The 22,520-nt window shown below is 37.0% G+C and overlaps 1 protein-coding gene across 2 annotated transcripts in view; it reads left to right on the top strand.

The window, feature by feature from the left end:
- LOC136867293 (dynein regulatory complex subunit 5) overlaps window positions 1-22,269 on the top strand; it is a 115,005-nt gene extending 92,736 nt beyond the window's left edge. Inside the window, exons 8-10 of one of the 2 annotated variants that reach the window (XR_010859653.2) lie at window positions 7,569-7,734; window positions 21,843-22,050; window positions 22,166-22,269. Coding sequence is in view for 1 of the 2 variants with exons in the window: in XM_067144444.2 (XP_067000545.1) it covers window positions 7,569-7,734; window positions 21,843-21,886 (210 nt within the window). In the remaining variant the exon portion in view is untranslated. Of the gene's footprint in view, window positions 1-7,568; window positions 7,735-21,842 lie in introns of both variants that reach the window. The other variant, XM_067144444.2, reaches the window with a different exon arrangement.
- Window positions 22,270-22,520: the final 251 nt, after the last annotated feature.

Raw genomic sequence — 22,520 nt, 5'->3', positions numbered from 1 at the left:
AATTTCTTGAAAATATCTGGCATTGTCTGGTATTTTCCAGTGTGTAGTTTGGTTTGACTTACTCTCAATTTAGTCAATGTTGCTTATTGTCCTAGAAATCCAAATTTCAACTCCAGTTATTACCTAATTGGCCAAAAAATCCTATGTCAGTACATGGACTTTTATTTATATATCCTCAAAGAACAAGTTACAGCTGCATTGAGCATTTGTCACTTGCACTGTCAACAGATGAATTAATGAACTTAAACTTTAATAATAAAATATAACAAGCATAACAAATGAGTAACAAGATAGGTAGGGTACATTTAAATAACAAGTGAATAACAAGGGTCCAAATCAAAATCTTCAAGAATGTCCATGTCTATAGCCAAGTCATTGTAGTTCATTTCACATTAATTTATTCTTAAATTACAGTATTTATACTCCTCTGGAATATACATTTACTTCATGAATCTCTTGCTTCTTATTAATATTGTTAAAGAAGGTTGCTAGATGGGTTAGAAACGACCGCTGGTGTATTGTATGCTGAGTATGAGGAAATTCACATTTCTCGTATCAGGATTGCTGTATCGTGCATGTCAAACCACTGCTGCTGTGCCCAGGATAATCTTCTCTGCTCACAACCATGTTTCCATTCTATCTTGCGATGTATGATCAGTTTTATCAAGCTGTATTTGCATTTTGGAAGAGGTGCATGAAAAAGGCTGTTGGCGTACAATTTGAAGGTTAGGACTTGGCATGGTTTGCAACATGGTTGATGGCACTGTCTACCCATAAGATCTTCAACACACTAATTTTTCTTGCCATTCTCTGACGTACACAACATAAGATAAACAACTAATCAAGAAATGCAGAAAGAAAGCGCGCCGTAACCATTTTATATTGTTTTTAGGAAAGAAGCAAAAATGAAGACATGAGGCTCTTCTGATGCATGGTTGATCTTGGAAAATACATTTTACTTACATTTTATTTAGAATATATTTAGTATTTCATACTTTAAAGAACTAACTGAATGTATTAGTAATGATTACAATAAATTAATAGTCTTTTCCCAGTTGCTGATCATCTCTGACTGGGGGAAGAAGAATATTCAACTATTCATTAATTCATTGGTGGTAGTTCATATAAATTGAATGAATGAATGAATGAATGAATGAATGAATGAATGAATGAATGAATGAATGAATGAATGAATGAATGAATGAATGAATGAATGAATGAATGAATGAATGAATGAATGAATGAATGAAAGACAAAAGGCTGCCAAAACAAACTATAGAAATATAAATTAAAGGTTGGGGAAGGTTCAAATTACAGTTGAAGGACTTGTGTTAAGAACAGCACGAGACAACACGTGGACTGTAACTCACAAAGGAAGCTTTCAAACCTTCTGACAATAATTGTCATAAAACTTTCTGAGCTGAACAAGCAAGAAACCAAAATAACTGGTGTGAATGCAGTATTTTGCAATCACCTGCAACCCCTCAAACAACACTTATGAAAGGAGGGCACGCAATTGTATTGTTTGCTGTCATGTCAAAAACATTGTACCTGACAGTCATAATGTCATTATGTGATACTGCGAATGCTGGCAGGTATCCTAGCCTCGTGTACATCAGTGACTGTGGCTTCAGCAATCTGATTCGTGGCATTGGTCTGTGCCTATGTTACTGAATACTGTATGTAGAATACCTGTATACTATTGTATGTGTAGCAAAATCACTTGTAACCCTGATGCTATAGTAATGATACACTTCTGGTAACTGATGTAATGCAGAATTACCAAGCAGACAACATGACTCCAACATACATTGACGGGCGCATTGCATTGTATAACCTACTGGAGCAACATGTCCATGATGGCACTGTCATGTGGGAAGGAGAGAAATTCTGTTGTTATAATGATGAAGCGTTGGACAGTTTATCTGAAGAAACTGGTATGCCAGAAATTCCAGCATACAGTGTGGCAACCGGTTCCAGTTCTTATGAACCATCACTCCCTAGAGTGAAATGGAAAAGTATCCATGAACAATTTTCTGAAGAAACGATGGAAATATTTAAGACAGTGTCAAGATTGCAACGAAAACCATTGTAGCAATTGCCTGAAAATTCAAGACATCACTGGGAAAAGTAAGGAAAATGGTAAGGGCACTTGAGAGAGGTGGGATGTTAAAACACAGAAATGCTAGAATTCATGAGCGTATGTACTGCAAATTCTAGAATGCACATGACATGTTGTTGTTTGTTGGGTATTCAGCCCGAAGGCTGGTTTGATCCTCTGCAGCTCTGCCAACAGCTGTCATAAACAGCCTAGGTGTCACTGAAGAGACATACTAGGGAAATGAGGAGTGAGGTAGTTTCCCGTTGCTTTCCTCACCGAGCCAGCAGTTGCTATTACATATCAGTCTGCCAAGCCCACTGAAATGCATGCGCCAGCTGACCCTATGAGCGATATTTTCACACCATTCATAACAGGGACTGGCTGCATAAGGAATGGTATTACTAGTATCACTCATACCTCAGTCACTTTCATTTTGTCAAAGCTGTAACCCGTAGTGGGTGACATGGTACCTGAGCTGCAAGAAAACGTTTAAGTTTTTATTTTGGATGAATAGAACTATTGGACGGCGATCTCAAGAGTGTTTTCTATACATCTAGAAATTGTAATTTTATTTTGTTTTCTCGGTGAAAATTTATTTGAAAATTATGTTTAAAAAAAAATGTAGTCACTTGGTGTTTCAATGAAGAAGGTTGTGTGAAAATGTTTTGTGTATCTCGAGAAATTGTTTTTCTTTCTTGGCAAAGACTGTCCGAAAATTATTTTGATAGAAAATTATTTAGAAACAAACTGTTTGGACATATGAAGAAAAATTGTGGTATTATGTTTTGTGTATCCCAAGAACAAGATTATTGGATAAGACTGTTAAAGAACTTTTTAAAAAAATGCCTCAAGAGATTTAAGACATTTATTTGATTGTTTCAGTTATTCCAGTGATATCTAGAAAACTTGAAGATTGTATAATTTGGTCTTGCTGATTTTATGTTTTAAAATTTTGGTCCAGTTTAAAAATGAACTCCCTATACCGACACGTGTAAAAAATTGATGGTTCAATTATTGCGTCAGCAATTTCTTCATGGCTTGTCGTTTGCTTGATGCCCATATAAGGTCAGGGTTTTTGCAATTGGTTGTAATTAGAAGTGTTGTAATTGGTTTTACATGGAGGTGTTTTCCGATTGGCGGTTTGATATCAAATGATTTCCGGTATGATGTGAGGTACGCGTGTACTTCCGTTTTCTTGGGGCTTTTCGTTTTCAATCTTTGAAGTGGTCGGACGCGTGGTGTGCGTGGTCCGGACCTACGGGGCCAACCTACCCTAAGGTAAGCATGTTTAGTTATCTTAATATTTTGTAACATGTGATTTTTTGTTTTGTTTTTTTTCCTCTTACTAAATTTAACTTTCGTGTATTTTGGCCTTCTTAAATTTCGCGAAATATAAATGTTCTTATACTGCCAGGAAATCACCTCGGATCTTAGTTTGGGCAACTTCATTTATGCCTCTGTGTCACACGAGGCCACCTTTTGTTTGGAGGTTTTCCTGTTTTAAAATTTCTTTTAACCTTAATGTTGTAATGGGTTAATTTTCCGTCAGGTTGTCTCCAGTAGCTCTGTATAAAGAAATTATGAGAAAAGTTTGTAGTCGTCCTATGATGGACCATCCAGAAGATTGTCTGTTATATCCTATCTGGTTTATGGTTCGAGATTCAAGTTGCAGTTGTATTTCTGTTCCTTTTTCACGATCTGTTTTCTATACGTTTCTTTCTTTTCTTGGTTTCTCTAATTAGATTTTATGCGAAGGGTATGGGCTAGTACGTTCTTTTCCTTACAACATCCTACGATCTTACAGCCTCATAGGGTCCAAGTCCGCTTTCCACACTATTCCTATATCTAATTGTCATTTAGAACCTTAAGTTTTTAAGTATCCTAATCCGCATCTTTTATGTTATTTACAATTTTATTTTTAATGTATGTAGCCAACCTTATCCTTGCTTCCGTTGTGTTTTGATAACTTGCGCGATACCGTTAATACCGTATTGCTGGTATCAGGACGATGGTGATGATTATCTTTTATTATTATTATTACTTCGACGTTCACATTTTATGCATCTTTTGGCCGCAAAAATTAATCCAGGTTACAAAAGCCAAGGATGAGACTGAGACAGGTCAATGAAAGTAACAAATTTAATATAGCCCATACCAGAAGACATAGTGCACTGTAAACACTACATCTTGCCAGCAAAGGCACACACATGACATAAGAGATGCAATTCACTACTGCCATTTAAAGAAGTGGGCAAAAGAAGCAGCTATCTTGCTGGACATTCCCAATTTTAAAGCTAGCACCGAGCTCGATAGCTGCAGTCGCTTAAGTGCGGCCAGTATCCAGTAATCGGGAGATAGTGGGTTCGAGCCCCACTGTCGGCAGCCCTGAAGATGGTTTCCGTGGTTTCCCATTTTCACACCAGGCAAATGCCGGGGCTGTACCTTAATTAAAGCCACGGCCGCTTCCTTCCTATTCCTAGGCGTTCCTCTCCCATCGTCGCCATAAGACATATCTGTGTCGGTGCGACGTAAAGCAAATAGCAAAAATAATTTAAAGCTAGCAAGTATTTCCTGCACCAATTCAAATGCTGCTATAAAATAAAATTATGCAAGATCCTAAGCTTTTTTTTTTTTTTTTTTTTTGCTAGTGATTTTACGTCGCATCGACACACAGGTCTTACGGCGACGATGGGATAGGAAAGGCCTAGGAGTTGGAAGGAAGCGGCCGTGGCCTTAATTAAGGTACAGCCACAGCATTTGCCTGGTGTGAAAATGGGAAACCACGGAAAACCATCTTCAAGGCTACCGACAGTGGGATTTGAACCCACTATCTCCCAGATGCAAGCTCACAAGCTGTAACCGCATGGCCAACTCGTCCGGTAGAACCCAAGGTTTATTACTAAGTGAGATGTTACTCCCAACACCAGCATGAAGACCCAGGCATTGTAGATTGTACACAAGATTATGGCCTTCATTTCTGTTAACACATTGCAGATGGGAGACGAGTTTACTCATGTTTGGCTGGCCGAGCATTGCGGACAGGAGACAAGTTAACTCGTCTTCACGAGACTTGTACGTTTGGTGACATCTGTCAAAACTTCTGACACTAGCTGGTGGTCAAGGTCACCAGAATCTCGATGTTGAAGCTTTTGTTTATTCCATGCTAGCTTTGCTTTACATTCTTCTTCTGTTTGATGATTCATTTGCTTAGTTTTCGGAGCTCATGTTTACATCGTTGAAGGAGCCATGTGGTGGGTAAGGTGGCACTTCCCAGACTGAACATGAGCTTAGATGCAGACGAGATTTTTAATTAATTGTATGCAGATAAGTATTCGGATTGCTCCAATGATTTTGGCGATCACAAGCTATTCTGGCGAAAGTGTCTCTGATGAACGCCCTCCAAAACAACGTGAGGTAGTGGTGGTTGAGAACGAGGCTGAAAGTGATATCGTGATACATCTGTTTCTTCTGATGAATGGCTAGAAAATAATAGTTCACCAAGTGTAGAGGATTTCCCAGGAGTTCCTGACATAACAGTAAAACTTGATGAACCTCAAAACATTGACATTTTTTATGATGATTTCTGTGAACTTGTTGCCGAACAGACAAACTTGTATCATCAGTAAACTACTTCATCACACAAAATATCCCCTAAGAACTTGAAGTGAACTGATGTAACTAGTAGCTTGTTTATATTGATGGATCAGGTAAAATAAAACAAAAGTCATATTGGAAAGACTACTGGTCAACTGATCTCCTAATTGAAACAGCTATATACTCCAAAACAATGAGATTTGAGCAGATATCACACAAGAAAACATTATTAGGACTCTTACCAAAGGTCTCCAGTAAATTTCACCATAATCAGTACAAGTTTAGTGAAGCTAGACTTATTTGTTTATGTGCATGCACTGTAGCAATAAGTTAGACAGAAAATGGCCAGCTACAGGGGTTGAGCTGTGTGATGAGCACCCAGTCTGCAATGTGTTAATGCAATTGATGCTGACATGGTATTCAGTACAGACCAAACTCAATTTCAGTATGAATTCACATCAAATGGGAAACTATCAATGACCTGGGAAAAGACGACTGAAGCTGCTGGTCAAAGTGTTGCACTCCTACACCATTCACATGCTTATTTCCATGTCAGAACAACTTGCTTCTTACATCTGCTTTCAGGAAGCAGGTGGTAAATTTGGCAACATTGTTTCTCACACACTACAATGTAACACATACCAATGTAGAATATAACTGCAGCAGCACCAATGGTAAAATGTCAACAGCTTTCATACTGTTCGGGATGTGTTAAATATTGGGACCGGACATAGAGAGAGTATTGATTCTGTTGCTGGATTCATGATCTGATCAAATCGTCACAAGAGTTTTGACCAAAAAGAATTTGCACACAAAAATCATGCCACCTGAAAACCTCTTGACATCTATTTCTTTTGCTAGTACAGACTGTTTGTGCAGCGTATGGAAGAGTAAATATGTCACGATGAGAAGACTAGATAATAATGGATCATCATTTTCGAGTTCTTTTATATACACTCAGTTGAGCATACCACAGCACCAGCTTATGCTTTGCGATGCATGGAAGGCATCTGAATATGTATAGCAGGGCACAACACTTCTATACCATAATGTGGTGGGCATCGGTTTTGCTGTTCTTGACACATGCAGCACTCCTGACTCCGATTCCAGTATCATCATTATTTGCTCCTGGTGTGAGATGCAACTTTATTTGTATCGCTGCCTTCTAACACCACATTATGACAGTGAAAAATGAGGTGTGTATATGAAATTTCACAGGTACAGGTGTTTGGCATGTCATGACTTCAAACATTACAGTTATGTGCCCTACTTTCATAAGCCTTGTTTTACGTGTTGTGGATGATTGTAAAATGTCGTACTTCACACCAGTTACTTTGATCTCTTGCTTGCTCACCCCAGAAAGTTACATGACTACTGTCGTTGGGAGGTCCAAAAGCTTCCCTTGTTCATAATGGTTGAGTAGTGACAAGTTCTGAGAGTGTATAACGGAGAGGAACCTCCATTTTCATCAACTTGTCTTCATCTCAATGAGAGAAAATGATGATCCTAATATTATGTCCTCATTGCTTAGGGTTGAATTAGAGTTTAGTGCATGATGATTCTTCTCTTCAACTGATGAAGATAACACTGAAACACTTGCATCATTCTAATCTAGTGAATACTGTATTTATGCGAATAATCCCCGCCACCGAATAATCCCCGCACCCTAAGTTTAGGAATGCTGATTTTGAAAAAAAAATACCAACCTTGACGCAAATAAAACCCGCACCCGAATTTCGTACCTAAATTTTTTTTAAAAAATATGCGGGTATTATTTGCGTAAATATGGTATGTAATATTTGCATCCTTGCATATGTATGTTGCCCTCCTCAATTTTTTCATGAGCAGTAATAAAATAAAATTACCTTTTCAGGTTGGTGGAGAAGCTCTTGAACTAGGGATGAATGAAAATTATACGCTTAGAGTTCTCGACCTGCGAATGACAGGTATTCCGTCAGAAAAGGAATACAATATTAGCAAGAAAGTCAAACAAAATTTTGATAAGTATGACGGTGTTATGTCAAAACAAGAAGACATATGTAAGTAGCTCTGATTATTATTGTACAAAAGGGTTTCTCTTTTCCATGGTACAATGATGAAAAAAGTTAGCCTTTTACCATTCTATTCAGGGTTCAAACGTCAGTTTATCCATATTTCTTCTTATCCTACACTTCCCACATCAAGACTGATGTCCACCATTTTGATGAAGCTGCAAAGCAGAAATGAGCTCGCTGGAGCTAAGAAGAGGTGAATGAAGGAGACCTGGGATTGATGAAGACAGAGCCCATTGTGTTTTCATGTTTGTCCTTGTCTTCTATTTTTATTGCTCCCTCTTCCCATACTGTGTTCATCCTATTATGTTTTACTTTTCATGTTCCTGTCTCTTTTCATATATATGACTTATTTTGAATTATTATGACTTACCTAGTGAAATGAGCTAGCCTGCCTGGTGGCCATGATCGTTAAGGCATTGAAGTCTAAACGGTCTGACACTGTGGCTAGCCAGTTCAAATCCTGTTGGTCAAAATAAATGTCACCATCAGAATGTTGGCCAATGGGGTAGGGGAGGTGGTATACAATTTCTAATCACTAGATTGCGTGCCAAAAGCCTGGATTAAATTCCAAAGCTCTGCAGTACTCATATGGAGTGAGGGCATATGACGCTGTTGATGGTGATTCGTCCATCGGATGGGGATGTTAAGCATTGAGCAGACCCTTTGTTGCTATTCGACAGGAGATGGCTATATGCCAGCTATCATATATCACATCATTCATTTTATCTCATTAACTTCTCTGATGGGGTCAACGGGGCATATGGTCATAAAAACCTGCCAAGACAGATTCATCTCACCTCATACCCGACTCTATAGCGAAACAGGACAAGGGTTGGACAAACAAACAAACCTAGTGAAACGAGATGATGCTGGTGATCGGACAGTTACCATGTTAGCTTCCTGTGCCCAAGATCATACGTTCAAATATGGCTGAAGTCAGAAGATGATAAGTAAATCCATAGTATTTTTGATTGTTACATTATTATGTAATATTTCTTTTTCTTTGCCAAACATTTAGCTCATGGCATTTTCAATAACAATGATAAGACTGATGTAGGTATAGAACCAAAGGGCTTGGTAACAGCATATATGGATACATGCATGTAATATTCCATTATGTGAGGTTTATTTTTATAGTCTACTGTATATTCATATGTAAACATGATTTTTTCCAATTTGTCAACATCCTAAAAATTTAAACATAAGTATTATTTGAAATTCAATATCTTATTGTGGAAATTTAGGACTAACATAAAGTTGTAGAGGGTTATTACAATAAACATCTAAGAACACTAGACTCTCATGTACAATCAATATATGTGACCCGTTGCATGGAAAGGAACCCAAAGTTGGCAGTGAAACTTTTACAACAGAGCTAAACAAAAGAGTATGGGATATAAAATTTGCATTTCTATGTTTTTACTTCTTGCACTACCTGTGATTCTTCTTAACAAATTAAGTTACACAGTGATTTGAATATTCGCCACTTGATGCCATGAAAACTTTGTACAATTGGTCAGAAAGTTCGTGAAAGCAGTATTTGTGTTTCGATCAAAATACAGTTTCCTTAAAAGGAAGTATTGTGCCTAGGAGCATGAACTCCATTTTAGAATGCTCAGTACTTATGCCAATTTTAGAACCACAATATTCTAAAATGAAAAATCTGACTTTAGATCCCTATCCGTGCAATGAGTCACATATATAAAGTAAGAGTTTTGTCTGTACATTGCTCAGAATTTTAAAAAGAATGGTTTTCTGCATCGGTGGTATCCAGAGTAAGAAGGAAATGGATTTTTTAAAATTTTCCATCATCTGTCTGTCTGTCTGTCTGTCTGTCTGTCTGTCTGTCTGTCTGTCTGTCTGTCTGTATGTATGTAGAGTACCCGTAATGAGACGTTTAATATCTCAGGGGATCTGGGTATAAAAATACGGGGCATAAGTGCATAGAGAATATTAAGTGAAAATATATAAGAAAATAAAATTTCAAAAATGACTATTTATTTAAATAGATAACCTTGTCCATCAAGAATGAAAATGATCATAATTACCGGTACTCTATCATAAAAATCAAAATTATTAATATCTGTTCCAAAAAGTATCTCATGACCAGGATCATTTAACTGAATATTAATACCATTATTAAAACTGAATCTGAATTCAAACCATGTGATACTGTTGGTCTCAACTTGACTACTATCTAAACTTAAAACATCCAATCTTCATTTCAACCATTTATCACTCAAAATCACTCAGTTTCCTCAACTTTACATTCCTTCAAGAATTGCAACATTAAAACTCATATTCTAATCATTTACAACCATTCAGGTTTAACTCAGTCTAGCTACCTTAAACTCTTCACATTCAAACACCTGAACTTGAACTGGAGTCATTCATAATTATTCAAGTTTAAATTCAGTTTAATTATCTTAAAATTTTCCACATATTCATCGATTCGAACATTTGAACCCGACTGGAATCGTTTATAATTATTAAAGTTTAATTCAGTTTAATTATACATTGTTCATAAAACAATTAAACTCCTAAATCCATAACAACAACCCCTCTCGAATGACCAAATGGAAATATTGTTCAATCATGTGAAGGTGGTAGTTTTTGTCATGATTTCCTTAATGTCTTAATGTGTAAACCACATAATCATCAGCCCATATCGACAAGGAATGACTGCTTGAAGAATAAAACAAGAGGGAGTCATGAAACCAGGTGAAGAATCAGAAAACTAAATGTGAAGGCTTCCAGGATCGAAACCTTTTTTTGCTAGTTGCTTTACGTCGCACCGACACAGATAGGTCTTATGGTGGCGATGGGATAGGAAAGGCCTAGGAGTTGGAGGGAAGTGGCCATGGCCTTAATTAAGGTACAGCCCCAGTATTTGCCTGGTGTGAAAATGGGAAACTACGGAAAACCACCTTCAGGGCTGCCGACAGTGGGATTTGAACGCACTATCTCTCGGATGCAAGCTCACAGTTGCGCGCCCCTATCTGCACAGCCAACTCGCCCGGTAAATCGCTATTAGTGTGATCTTCCACAGCATTACTATTACTATATTATTATAGGAGAAAGAAGGCAGTTCAGAATGTTATGGCTTTTACAGAGGGCAAACAATGTAAAATTCCACTTGCAGAAATCTTTGAGTTTTACTTCAGTACAGTAGACATAGAAAATCTGCTACTCTGGATGCATATAATTTTCATGAAAGTAAAATTAATGATTTTGACTGTTGTATGACAAAAACAGAAATTGTAGCAGTAAAGGGAATGAACGAAGATACAGCATCTGGTTGTGATAGGGTATTACTCAAGGTAGTCAAGGAAATTAAATGGTACAAGGTGGTGGTGATTATTGTTTTAAGAGGAAGTACAACTAGGCAACCATCCTCTATATAACACTAATCAGAGAGAAAAAATGGAAGGGGTCCAAAACTTTTTAAAATGAAGGTATCGGCCAAAGGAAGACAAGGGCCACGAAGGGCATGAAAATGAAAAGCCCCCTAGGCCTTGAGTGTTCTAATACCATCAGGGTCAGAAGAGAACAAGAGTTGACCAAGTGAGGTTGGATAGGATAAATGAAAGTGAGGAGCCTAGCATAAGTGGAAGCAGTGTCAGGACTCGGCTAGGGGCCTGTGGTCGTCAGCCCACGCTCCAAAGTTCAGAGCCCCTGGGGCCTATTTTAGTCACCTCTTATGACAGGCAGGGGATGTCATGGGTGTTGTTCTACTGCCCCCACCCACAGGTATATTAAATGTAAGAAGATTATCTGTATAACAGCCAACATAATGTTGTTGTTTTTTTTTTTCGTGGTGGTTTAATGTTGCATTAACACATCATAGGTTTTCAACAATACAGGGAAGAGAAAGGGCCAATATTGGGAAGGTAGCAGCCGTGGCTTTAATTATGATACAGCCCCATTATGGAAAACCATGGAAAACCAGGGCTGCTGATGGGGGGATTTGAACCCACCATCTCTCAAATGCAAGCTCACAGCTACAGGACCCTAACTGCATGGCAACTTGCTCATTAACAACATAAAGTTAACCCTAAGATGTTCAGGAAAGGCCACACTATCTTGCTATATTAATTGGGAGGTCCTAATTTAATCACTAATTGGCATCCTATAACCATCTTTTCCATTCTACTGTATAAGAAGGATTATTGAGAGAGCACCAGAGAAGAAAATTAAGCCTATGTCAAATTATGTATCCAAAAAAGAGGCTTTGTGTCGACACTAGGAACTTGCAGAAGTCAACTACAGTCTGTTGCAGTCCTTATTCAAGGCAGGCAGATTCATTACTGATTTTGTCCTATGTTGTTTCATGGATATATGATCTACAAAACTTCATCTCTTCTGTTTGTAACTACTTACCTATTAGCCTTGCTGGTTAGTGATGCTTTTACTGTCTGAGGGAAGTTTTTGTCCCACCGTAGTTGACAAGCCAAATTGCACATATTTTCTGTTGCTCTCACTTGTCTATTACTTTCTTATGTTAGTTTGTGAATCAACACTACCAAGATGTTTAAAACGTTGAACAGTTTCAATCTTATGATGTCTTCATTTCGTCTAGACTTCCTTGCTCATTCTTCTTATCATCAAGCATAAGGGAAGTGTGCCTAATATTCCACCTTAATGTATCTGTACTAATAAATAAATATGGTTCCAAAAGGCATAATAATTAATTCTGCACTTTCACAAAATAATCAATGGATTTTACTATATCATTTTTGCTTGTATTAAGGAACTTGAGTTGTCAAAGTATTTGCAGTGAGGGTTGTTGTAGATGCACAACTAAAGATGGGTGATAATACGTTAACTTTTGCTGATTTTTTAAAATAAATGTGTTATCTGTATTTAATAAAACAAATTTTATTCTTGTTTTATACTGCCTATAGCAGGTTGTTAAATTTAGTGTATGTTTTTTCTTAATATAATGTGCTTTTACAACTGCACGGTACGATATTGGGACTTTTTTTAACATAATATCATCATTAAAAAATTGAATGTATTTATTATATTTGAATAGTTCAAATATTTGTCATTAAAGATGAGTCAAAAATGTTGTAACCAATGACAGGACGAAATTTGAGAGATTCTCTCTTTGCAGTCACAAATAAATTCATAGGATTTCATAAAGTGTCAAAGTCTTTCAGCATTCTGCAGTCGACTTTGAAAGACAGAGTAAACAGTAAGGAGGAAGATATAGATAAACTAATATGCTCAAAACTTGTATGAAACCTGTTCACTGAGCTCGATAGCTGCAGTCGCTTAGTGTGGCCACAGTATTCAGGAGATAATGGGTTCAAACCCCACTGTCGGCAACCCTGAAGATGGTTTTCCCTGGTTTCCCATTTTCATACCAAGCCAAGGCCATGGATGCTTCCTTCCCACACCTAACCCTTTCCTGTCCCATTCATTGTCTCCATAAGACCTATCTGTGTCAGTGCGACATAAAGCAACTTGCAGGGGGAAAAAAAGAAAGAAAAAAACCTGTTCTACTAGATCAGCTGGAAGATGGACCAATATCTTGTTAGAAATATGTTTTAGTGTTTTGTGTTTTTCTTTTCTCATAGCACAACAGCCCCAAAGGACCATGGCTTACATTCAGCCCAAAGACCTGCAGATTACAAGGTGTCGTCTGCTCAGCACGACGAATCCTCTTGGCCATTATTCTTGGCTAGTATTTTGTGCTACACTAATTTATTCATTTATATAGCCTGTAAGATGTTTAAACCAACTCACCGGTTACCCCAGTATGGTAATGAGTAGACTGTACAGTCAGCATCTCAATGTTGAACCAGTGTATGAGAAACCTGGTGTGGAGCAATGTAACAATGAAGTGTAAAGAGGTGATGTATAAGATGAATTACTGCCCAATACTGACATATGCAGGGGAGACTTGGACTCTGACAAAAAGACAGGAGAATAAAATCCAGGCCAGTGAAATTAAATTTATAATATAATAGGAAAGATAAGAAATGAGGACATGAGGAAGGAAATCAGAGTGGAAAAGCTTCATGACAGAACGGAGAAGGATAAACATAGACGTTTTGACATGTTAAGAGGATGGAAAGATGCAGAAGCAAATGATGGAGATGCAGATAGAAGGAGGGATGGCAAGAGGAAGACCCAGACTACGGTGGTTGAAAATAATCAGGAGTAGTGTAATTAGAAGAAACCTGGATGGGAACACAGTTAAGAAGGAACACTGGTGATTGGATGGTGAAAGTTGGAAAGGTGCCATAAACATCCCAACCCAGTGGAAGCTGGATGAGGGAAATGGATGATGATGAGAAAATATTATCTTTTTGAAAATATGAATGTTTTCATGAAAATATAAAAATGTTTTGTTCAAATATAATAGTCTACTAATGTATGTGATATCACACTATGTATTTTTCCAATAAATAATTGGCCAAGAAATGTAACAATTTTCCTCAGTTTGATAAAAAAAAAGAATGTGATATTAGGAGCAGAATTTGTCACAATATTGCATGTGCGAGGTTTATCTTGTAAAACTGGCTTTTGAAAAAAATATTTTTGAAATCTGGTCTCCTGCCATTAACACATTAAGCACATTAAGAATTCCTGGTTATTTAAAAATTCTATATATTTATGGAATTACAAATAATATTTTTATAAATTGGTGGGATATTAGGCCCACTTCCATATTGTTTCATTTTGCTTATTTTAAGTCCAAAACTGTCAAAATTTTCTTTCCACCTGATAATCTGTTCTTGTGCTTCTATCTCTCTTTAACTCTACATCATGACATCATCTGTGAATCCAAGTAAGAAGTAGACATACTACTTACTCTATACGTTCACCATGTGGCTGGATAGGCCAAGATACAAAGTAATAAATCTATATAATCTAACTCATTCAACACAAAATCAACCAGTTTGGATGTGCTGATTGGTACACATGAGATCTTTAGTATCTCATGGCCAGAAATATTTATTTCTGGCAAGAAATCAGTACAGCCCTCAGAACCACCCAGTAGCTGCTTACACACTCTCTCTCATTGGTCACATCCATTAGACGCTTAACACATGCACACAACTGAAGAGTAAGGGAAGGTGGAGAGAGCGAAGTACAGGATATCTAACATGTACACAAGTATAAAGTCGAGAATATTCCACCTAATCAATACTTTATTATATAAGGCGTCTAAAATATTTCAATCACATCAAAAACACAGTACCGGTTTCGACCCGTTATTAAGGCCATCATCAGCTGCTGATGAACCTGCTTATTCATAACGATTGTACAATATAAAACATTACTTAGTCTAAACCTGAGTGACACAAATTTCATTAAAATGTTACATAATAATGTTAAAATATACTTCAGGGTACAGCTCTTAAAATCTAAAAAATCTTTGGCATCCTTATGACATGTTTAAAAATATCATGTGTTGTACTGATAACATCATGTCCACTAGTTGCTTTCTAAAATACTCTGCTGGGTTGCAGTTGTGAAGAAAACGTTTTTTGGTCTTATAATGGGGCTCTGTTCTTGCTAAGTACACACATTCATTTCTCAATCCATTATTGTGCTGATAAACATGCTTGATTTTATACTAGAGCTTCATGTTGACATATAAGTTGCTGTATTATGGAGTATCAGTGTCAATAGTAGTAAGTGTGAATGCTCCCCTCTTCAAACTTGCGTTTCATTTGGACAATGTCAATCGATCTATAAGAGAAAGAAAAAGAAAAGTTAAAATTAATTTGACTAATAGAGTGCGCCTATTGAATGTGTTGTAAACCAGGATGTGTGTGTTACTTACGTGCGATCTTAGCTTGTCGTTGTGTGTTGTTGGGAGTGTACTGCACACTGCTCCATGTACGTCGGGGACTAGCTGTAGCTGCAATAAGGGGAAAGGGTAGTAGGATAGGGGAGGCAGCTTGTGGAGGGGTGGGGTAGAGTGGGGTGGGTCTTGTGGGGGTTTGTTTGTGTGTATAAGCTTATGTTTACTGGTCCTTTTTAAATATGTATTTTTAGAATACGAATAGCTGTGTTAAAAAGAATTAGGATTAGCATACTGGTCCATACTGATGTAGATATCCTCCAATATATTGAGCATTGGGCCCTTGGGGTTCATACTTAAAATTTCCATATCATTCTCAATACTAGCGAATTCATGTTTATAATCTTGTACATGCTGCCCTATGAATGAAAAATGGTTACGATTTACAGCATTAATATGTTTGTTGTAGCAGATGAAAAAACTTCTAACAGTATGTCCGATGTAACTGGTCTTACAGTTGTTACATTTTATGCAATATACTCCTGAGTGACTAAAATTAATATTTTTTTATTAACAGACTAGCAAATGTACCCATGCTTCGCTACGGTATTCTACATTGTATATGGATATCGACGTAAATACTGTGCGTGCAGTAAATGAGATTGTTTTAAAATTGCATGTCTCTTAGCCTTATCCGAGAAGTAGCATTGGGAGGTCCCCATATGTTGTTTCCAATGTAAAGTGAGGGTTGCAGAGTTGTGATGATAACGGCAGGCTCACTTGCCTACTGCCATTCACAATCGAGTTGGCAAGTTTACATTGTAATTGCAGGCCCCATTGCCTACTGCGCGGTCACAATCGATTTGGGGAGTTTTAGTTACAACGGCAGACCCATTTCCTACTTTTAGACAGATTACAGTTGAGGAGTTTTTATTATAATAGCAGGCAACTTCCCTACCACCAGTCAAAATTGAGTTGTGGAGTTATCATTATAATGACAGACCCTTTTTACTGCTGACAGCCAGCTTACTGCCAGTCACACAGAATTAGTGAGTTTCCATGAAAATAGCAGGCCACTATGCCTAATGCTAGTCAAATTTTAGATTAGAACATTTGTTTATAATGGCGGGCACCCTAGCCTAGAGCCAAACACAATAGGGTAGGGGACTTTCGAACAAAACTGCATGATCCCTTGCCTTCTGCAAGACAAATCGAGAAGTGAATTATTCATTAAAATAGTAGGCCCTCCTTACTAATGCCAGTTACACAGGAGTTGGAGAAGGACCCCATTCCTACTGCCAACAGTCAAAGTCGGTGTAGGGAGTACTGATTACAATAGCAGACACACCCTTTCTCGATCGCTACAAATCGACATCAATGAATATATATAGATGGACATACGAAAGTATATGCATGTTTACAATATTGCAGACCTTCATTTACAGATTAACTGCTGCTAAACAGTACGTCATATTGACAAAGGATTGTACCGTAAGGTGCAGTATTTAGCGATCTAAATGGCTGGTCCTATGATATTTTCTCGCATCTAATCTATTCATGGGTCAGATTGAGTCAGAAATGTTGAATAGGTTGAAATTTGTGTAAGATTATCTTACATTGCATTACTTTTCAGATAATTATGTGACATAGTATTTGGCTCACATATGGGTACTGGGTGGGCCAATGTTCGTGTAGAGTTTGATCATATTATCTTTCCTGCAAGTGATTGAAAGTATGAATTATATAGGTAAAGAGTCCAAATTTAGTTAAAATCGAGTAATAGAGACAAGTCTAACGTATAAGCGATACAGATACGACAAAATATCATAAGACCAAGGTTGAAGATCACTCCTGATTCGTCGAAGATTGTGTCATCCGTTATGTGATAGGACTTCCCATTTATCCCACGAAATACCTCGAAACGAAGGTCTGCACCATCATTAAAGTTGCTTCTATATTTCGATATTCTTCGGGGATATGAAAAATTAAAGATCTGTGAAGTTTCTTGTTCGTTACAGGCTGAAACGTATAATTTTGCCACATTTCAATTTTCTTGCTTGTCTGGCAGATTATGCTGCAATCTGGATTTTGGGTGTGTGGGGGTGGGGGGTAAAAATTATGACTTTCAGGAAATTAAACCAAAAAATATGCAGATGATCATTATTACCCCTCAAACGGGTATCTGTACGAAAATTTCAACAAAATAGTCAATGTACAGGCACACACAGTCTTTACAATTTTATTTATATAGATAGATAAGGAATCTGCTCCATGTACAACACATTTTAGCTACGTCCGCTGGACTTAACCTGAAAAACCAACTGTTCATGATATCTCACTTATTAATCCTCCTGTCGAAAAATTCACATGAGAAAAACATTTTAGAAATGGATTTCCATTAAGGATTGTAGATTTCGATTAATTTTGGATGTGCATATTTTGAGGAAGTGCAAAATCATGGTTCCGGTTTTGGATAAACCCCCAGTAAATTTAGGTATTCAGAAATAATATTGGCCGTAAAACCTACACAAGGACAGGTGGATTCTAAATATCAAGTTTGGTAGAAATATATTCAGTAGTTTTCAAGTTATAAAAACTGATACAATCAAACCGACAAACGGACACCAAAGTTAAGAAATATGCAGATGGTCATTATTACAACTGAAATGGATAACTGTACAGAAATTCCACCAAAATAGCCAATGTATAGACAGACGGTCGTTGCGATTATATTTATATAGATGACAGATAAGCATGGGCACGTCTGAAAGTGCAAACCTTCATTTTGAGATTTACTGCTCCTAAACGGTACATCATACCATAAATGGTTTGCACCCTCATACGTCCCTTTTATCGCTCTACATGTTTGGTGTTGAAACATTTTCTCATATCTCACATATTTATGGGTTCGATTGAGTTACGATATTTGAATGGGGTGAAATGTGGGTACATTTTCATCATTTTACATTATTTTTCACTTACTTATGTGGAAGCTAGAATCATGAAATTGGGTTCGTGTTAATGTGCGTGCCAAATTCGATGACTCTACCTTTCCTATAAGTGTGTCAAACTAAGTAATACATGTGTAAAAACACAAAATTTACGAAGAATCGAAATATACAGCCAAATCTACCCTATAAGGGAGAGAGAGAGATATGACAAAATATCACAGGACCAAAGTTGTAGATCACTCGAAATTGAACGGAGATCGCGCCATCCGTTTTGTGATAGGACTTACCATTTAGCCGCGAAATACCTCGAAACGAAGGTCTGCACCATCATTAAATTGCCTATATTTCGATATTATTCGGCATAAAAAGTGAAATATTTAAAGATCTCGGAAGTTTTTCCATAGGTTACCGGCTAAAACGTACAAATTTGCTTAATTTCAATTTTTCAGCTCGTGTGGCAGATTGTGAGGCAATCTTGACTTTTGGCAGGGAAGGGGGGGGGGGGGGGTAAATTTAGGACTTCCAGGAAGCTATAGCAAAAAAATATGCAGGTGGTCATTATTACCCCTTAAACGGAAAGCTGTACGAAAATTTTGCCAAAATAGTCAATGCACATACACACGGTCGTTACGATATGATTTATCTAGATAGATAAGGAATCTGCTCTACGTATAACACCTTTTGGGCTATGTCCGCTAGACTTAGCCTGAAAGCCGACCTTTCATGTTATCTCCCTTATTAATCCTTCCGTTGAAAAATGCACATGAGAAAAAGAAATTAGAATTGGATTTCCAAACAGTTTGATCGATTTCCAGTCAGGTTGGTCTTGTACTTTATATATTGTGGGAGAGTAAAAATCACCATTTCGGTCCCCTATAAAACCCCAGTCCATTCCGGGAATTTGAAATGGTATAAACCTTAAAACCTACCCTTGGAGGGGTGGATGCTAAATATAAAATTTGGTTCAAATATCTCAGTAGTTTGGAAGTTGTAAGAAATAGCCTGCGCTCTACGCGCACCGCTCTTGCGTTAAGTCTGGTGGGACTTGTACCGAAAAACGGTCCGTTAATGATATCTCCGTTATTAATCCTGGTATCGAAATGATGCACATGAGAAAAAATGTTTAGAAATTAATTTCCATTAAGGCAGGTAGATTTCCATTAAGTTTGGTTGTGTATATTTTGAGGGAGGGCAAAATCACGGTTTCAGTTTCGTATAAACTCCCAATTAATTCAGGGATTTAGAAACAATATTTGCCCCAAAACCTACCCAAGGACAGGTGGATTCTAAATATGATGTTTGGTGGAAATATATCCAGTAGTTTTCAAGTTATAGAAAGACAAACAGACCAACAGACAAACAAACAAACAAACTAACTAACTAACAGACACCAAGGAAACCTACCCTTGGACAGATGGATGCTATATATAAAAATTTGGTTCAAATATCTTCAGTAGTTTTCAAGTTGTAAGAAATACGCTTTACACGCGCCCGCTCTTGCGTTAAGTCCGCTGGGATTTGTACCGAAAAACGATCCGTTAATGATATCTTTCTTATTAAATCCTGTTATGGAAATGATGCACATGAGAAAAAAAAGTTTAGAAATTAATTTTAATTAAGGCAGGTAGATTTCCATTAAGTTTGGTTGTGTATACTTTGAGAGAGTGCAAAATCACGGTTTCGGTTTCGTAAAAATCCCCACTCAGTTCAGGGATTTAGAAACGATATTTGTGCTAAAACCTACCCAAGGACAGGTAGATTCTAAATATGAAGTTTGGTGGAAATATATCCAGTAGTTTTCAAGTTATAGGACAGACAGACAAACAAACAGACAAACAGACACCAAAGCTAAAAATGATGCAGATGGTCATTATTACACCTGAAACGGATAACTGTACGGAAATTTCTCCAAAATAATCAATGTACAGACACATGGTCGTTACGATTTCATTTATATAGATTTAGTGTCATGTAAAACGGTAGCATTATTACGTGTGGTTTTATAAGCTATTCTTAAATTTTCTTTTAAAAATTTTTGTTATGGGGTGGATGTGAGTGTTGTTGAAAGTAAAAAGTGTGAAGTCTCTCTTGGGTTTGTTGTCTCTACTTAATTTGGATTTCAGTTGATGTTTTATTTTATGAATGATTTTATTGATCATGTCTCTATTCTAACCGTTTTGCTTCACTATTTCGTGGATTAGATTTAATTCTTATTTTAGTTCTTCTTGAGACAGAGGTGTGTTGAAAGTTCTATATATCGTACTGTAGTATGCCACTTTTTTGTGGGCATAAGGGTGAGTGGAGTCTATTTTTATTGTATTGGATGTTTGTGTAGGTTTCCTATAGATTTTATATGTTAAGTGGTCTTCAGTCTTAGTAACAGATATGTCAAGATAATTCAGAGTGTGATCTTTTTCAGTTTCCATTGTGAATTTTATGTATGGGTCTATTCTGTTTAGCTGTTCAAGTATGTTATTTTTGTTTGTAAACCTGCAGTCCAAAACAACGAAAATATCATCCACAAACCTACACCAAAATGAGATATTATTGATTTTGCTAATTTCTGAATGCTCTAAGTGGTCTGTATAGATCTCAGCTATTATTTCTGAAGCTAGTGACCCCATGGGGAGGTCTTGCTGTTTATAAATGGTATCATGGAATCTGAAGTAATTGTTGTTGAGGGCAAATTCAAGTAAATTAATTAATTCATCTATTTCAAGGACACTTAGGTTATTGTGATTTTTTAAATTGGTTTCTATTAATTTTATTGTTTTTTATGTGGGTATGTTAGGACACATGTTGATAATATCATATGATACTAGATGCACACTTACTACGGTACCGCTGCTCAACCCGAAGGCCTGCAGATTACAAGGGGTCATGTGATCAGCACGATGCATCCTCTCAGCCGTTATTCTTGGCTTTCAAGACTGAGGCCGCCATCTCACGATCAGATAGCTCCTCAATTCTAATCACGTAGGCTGAGTGGACCTCGAATCAGCCCTCAGGTCAAGAGAAAAATCCCTGACCTGGCCAGGAATCGAACCCGGGGCCTCCAGGCGAGAGGCAGGCACGCTACCCCTACACCACGGGGCCGGCTTAATGTTGTCTACCAATTATCAAATATATAGGCCAAGCAATTTTGTTTTTGTTTTCTACAATACTTCTTTAACTCTTGACATGTATATGGGGATTATAGCACCCCAGCTGAATGTTAGCAATGCTTCTACTTCTTTTTCTTCTGAAAAGCTTCAATAACTGATATAAAACCTACAGTAATTTTGGTTGGAAAAGGAAGTTAATTAAATAATTACATTTATTATTTAACAGATTGCTTTTAAAGTCTATAAAAGTAAAATTGAATTTATAACTTGTTTCAGTGAGAGGAGAAATGAACGTCATTGCTTCATCTCATGAAGGATGAGTCTGGACATGTCTCATGGTGAAAAAATTTTCATAAACAGTCAGAAGTTTCAACTACTGTAGTTATACACAATATGGTATATCATGCATCAGGTCATATTCTTCAGTGATTTGAGTGAAAGCATTTCATTTCCAAAGGAGTAATAAGTAATCAAGCTAAGTCACGTAAGTTCCCAACAAAGAGAGTGGAAACTTGTCTAAACAAGTTATTATCTTATCCATGAAATACCTATATTCAATCTTAGTGCATAATTTTATTTTACAACTCTTGGTATTTCAGAGAGAACCAAACTCCACACCTCTCCTAATTATGCTGGACAATGTTCTCCAAAACTTTCAAGTTTAGTAGTCTAAAAATATCATGGACTAGGCAAACTGTATGTGTAACATCAACTTGATTTTCAAAATAAAATCTATAATTGTATAAAAGAATTGTGTTGTGTTAATTCTCTACACTGTATTTGCTTTGAGACCTGCTGTTAGATTTTTATTGTTATTTTTTAATTTATTTATTCATTCTAGCACCAATATGTGTTTGCTAAAGGACACAAGTCCTTTGAAAATAATTTAATTGTTGGTTTTGTAAAAGAACAATCAATGAACTTAAGAAAATGAACATCGTTAATGGTTTGTTT

The sequence above is a fragment of the Anabrus simplex genome, chromosome 3 (genome assembly GCF_040414725.1).
Source record: "Anabrus simplex isolate iqAnaSimp1 chromosome 3, ASM4041472v1, whole genome shotgun sequence".
NCBI lineage: Eukaryota > Metazoa > Arthropoda > Insecta > Orthoptera > Tettigoniidae > Anabrus > Anabrus simplex.
Note: the sequence above shows the minus strand (reverse complement) of the source record. Positions and strands in the feature narration are given on the sequence as shown.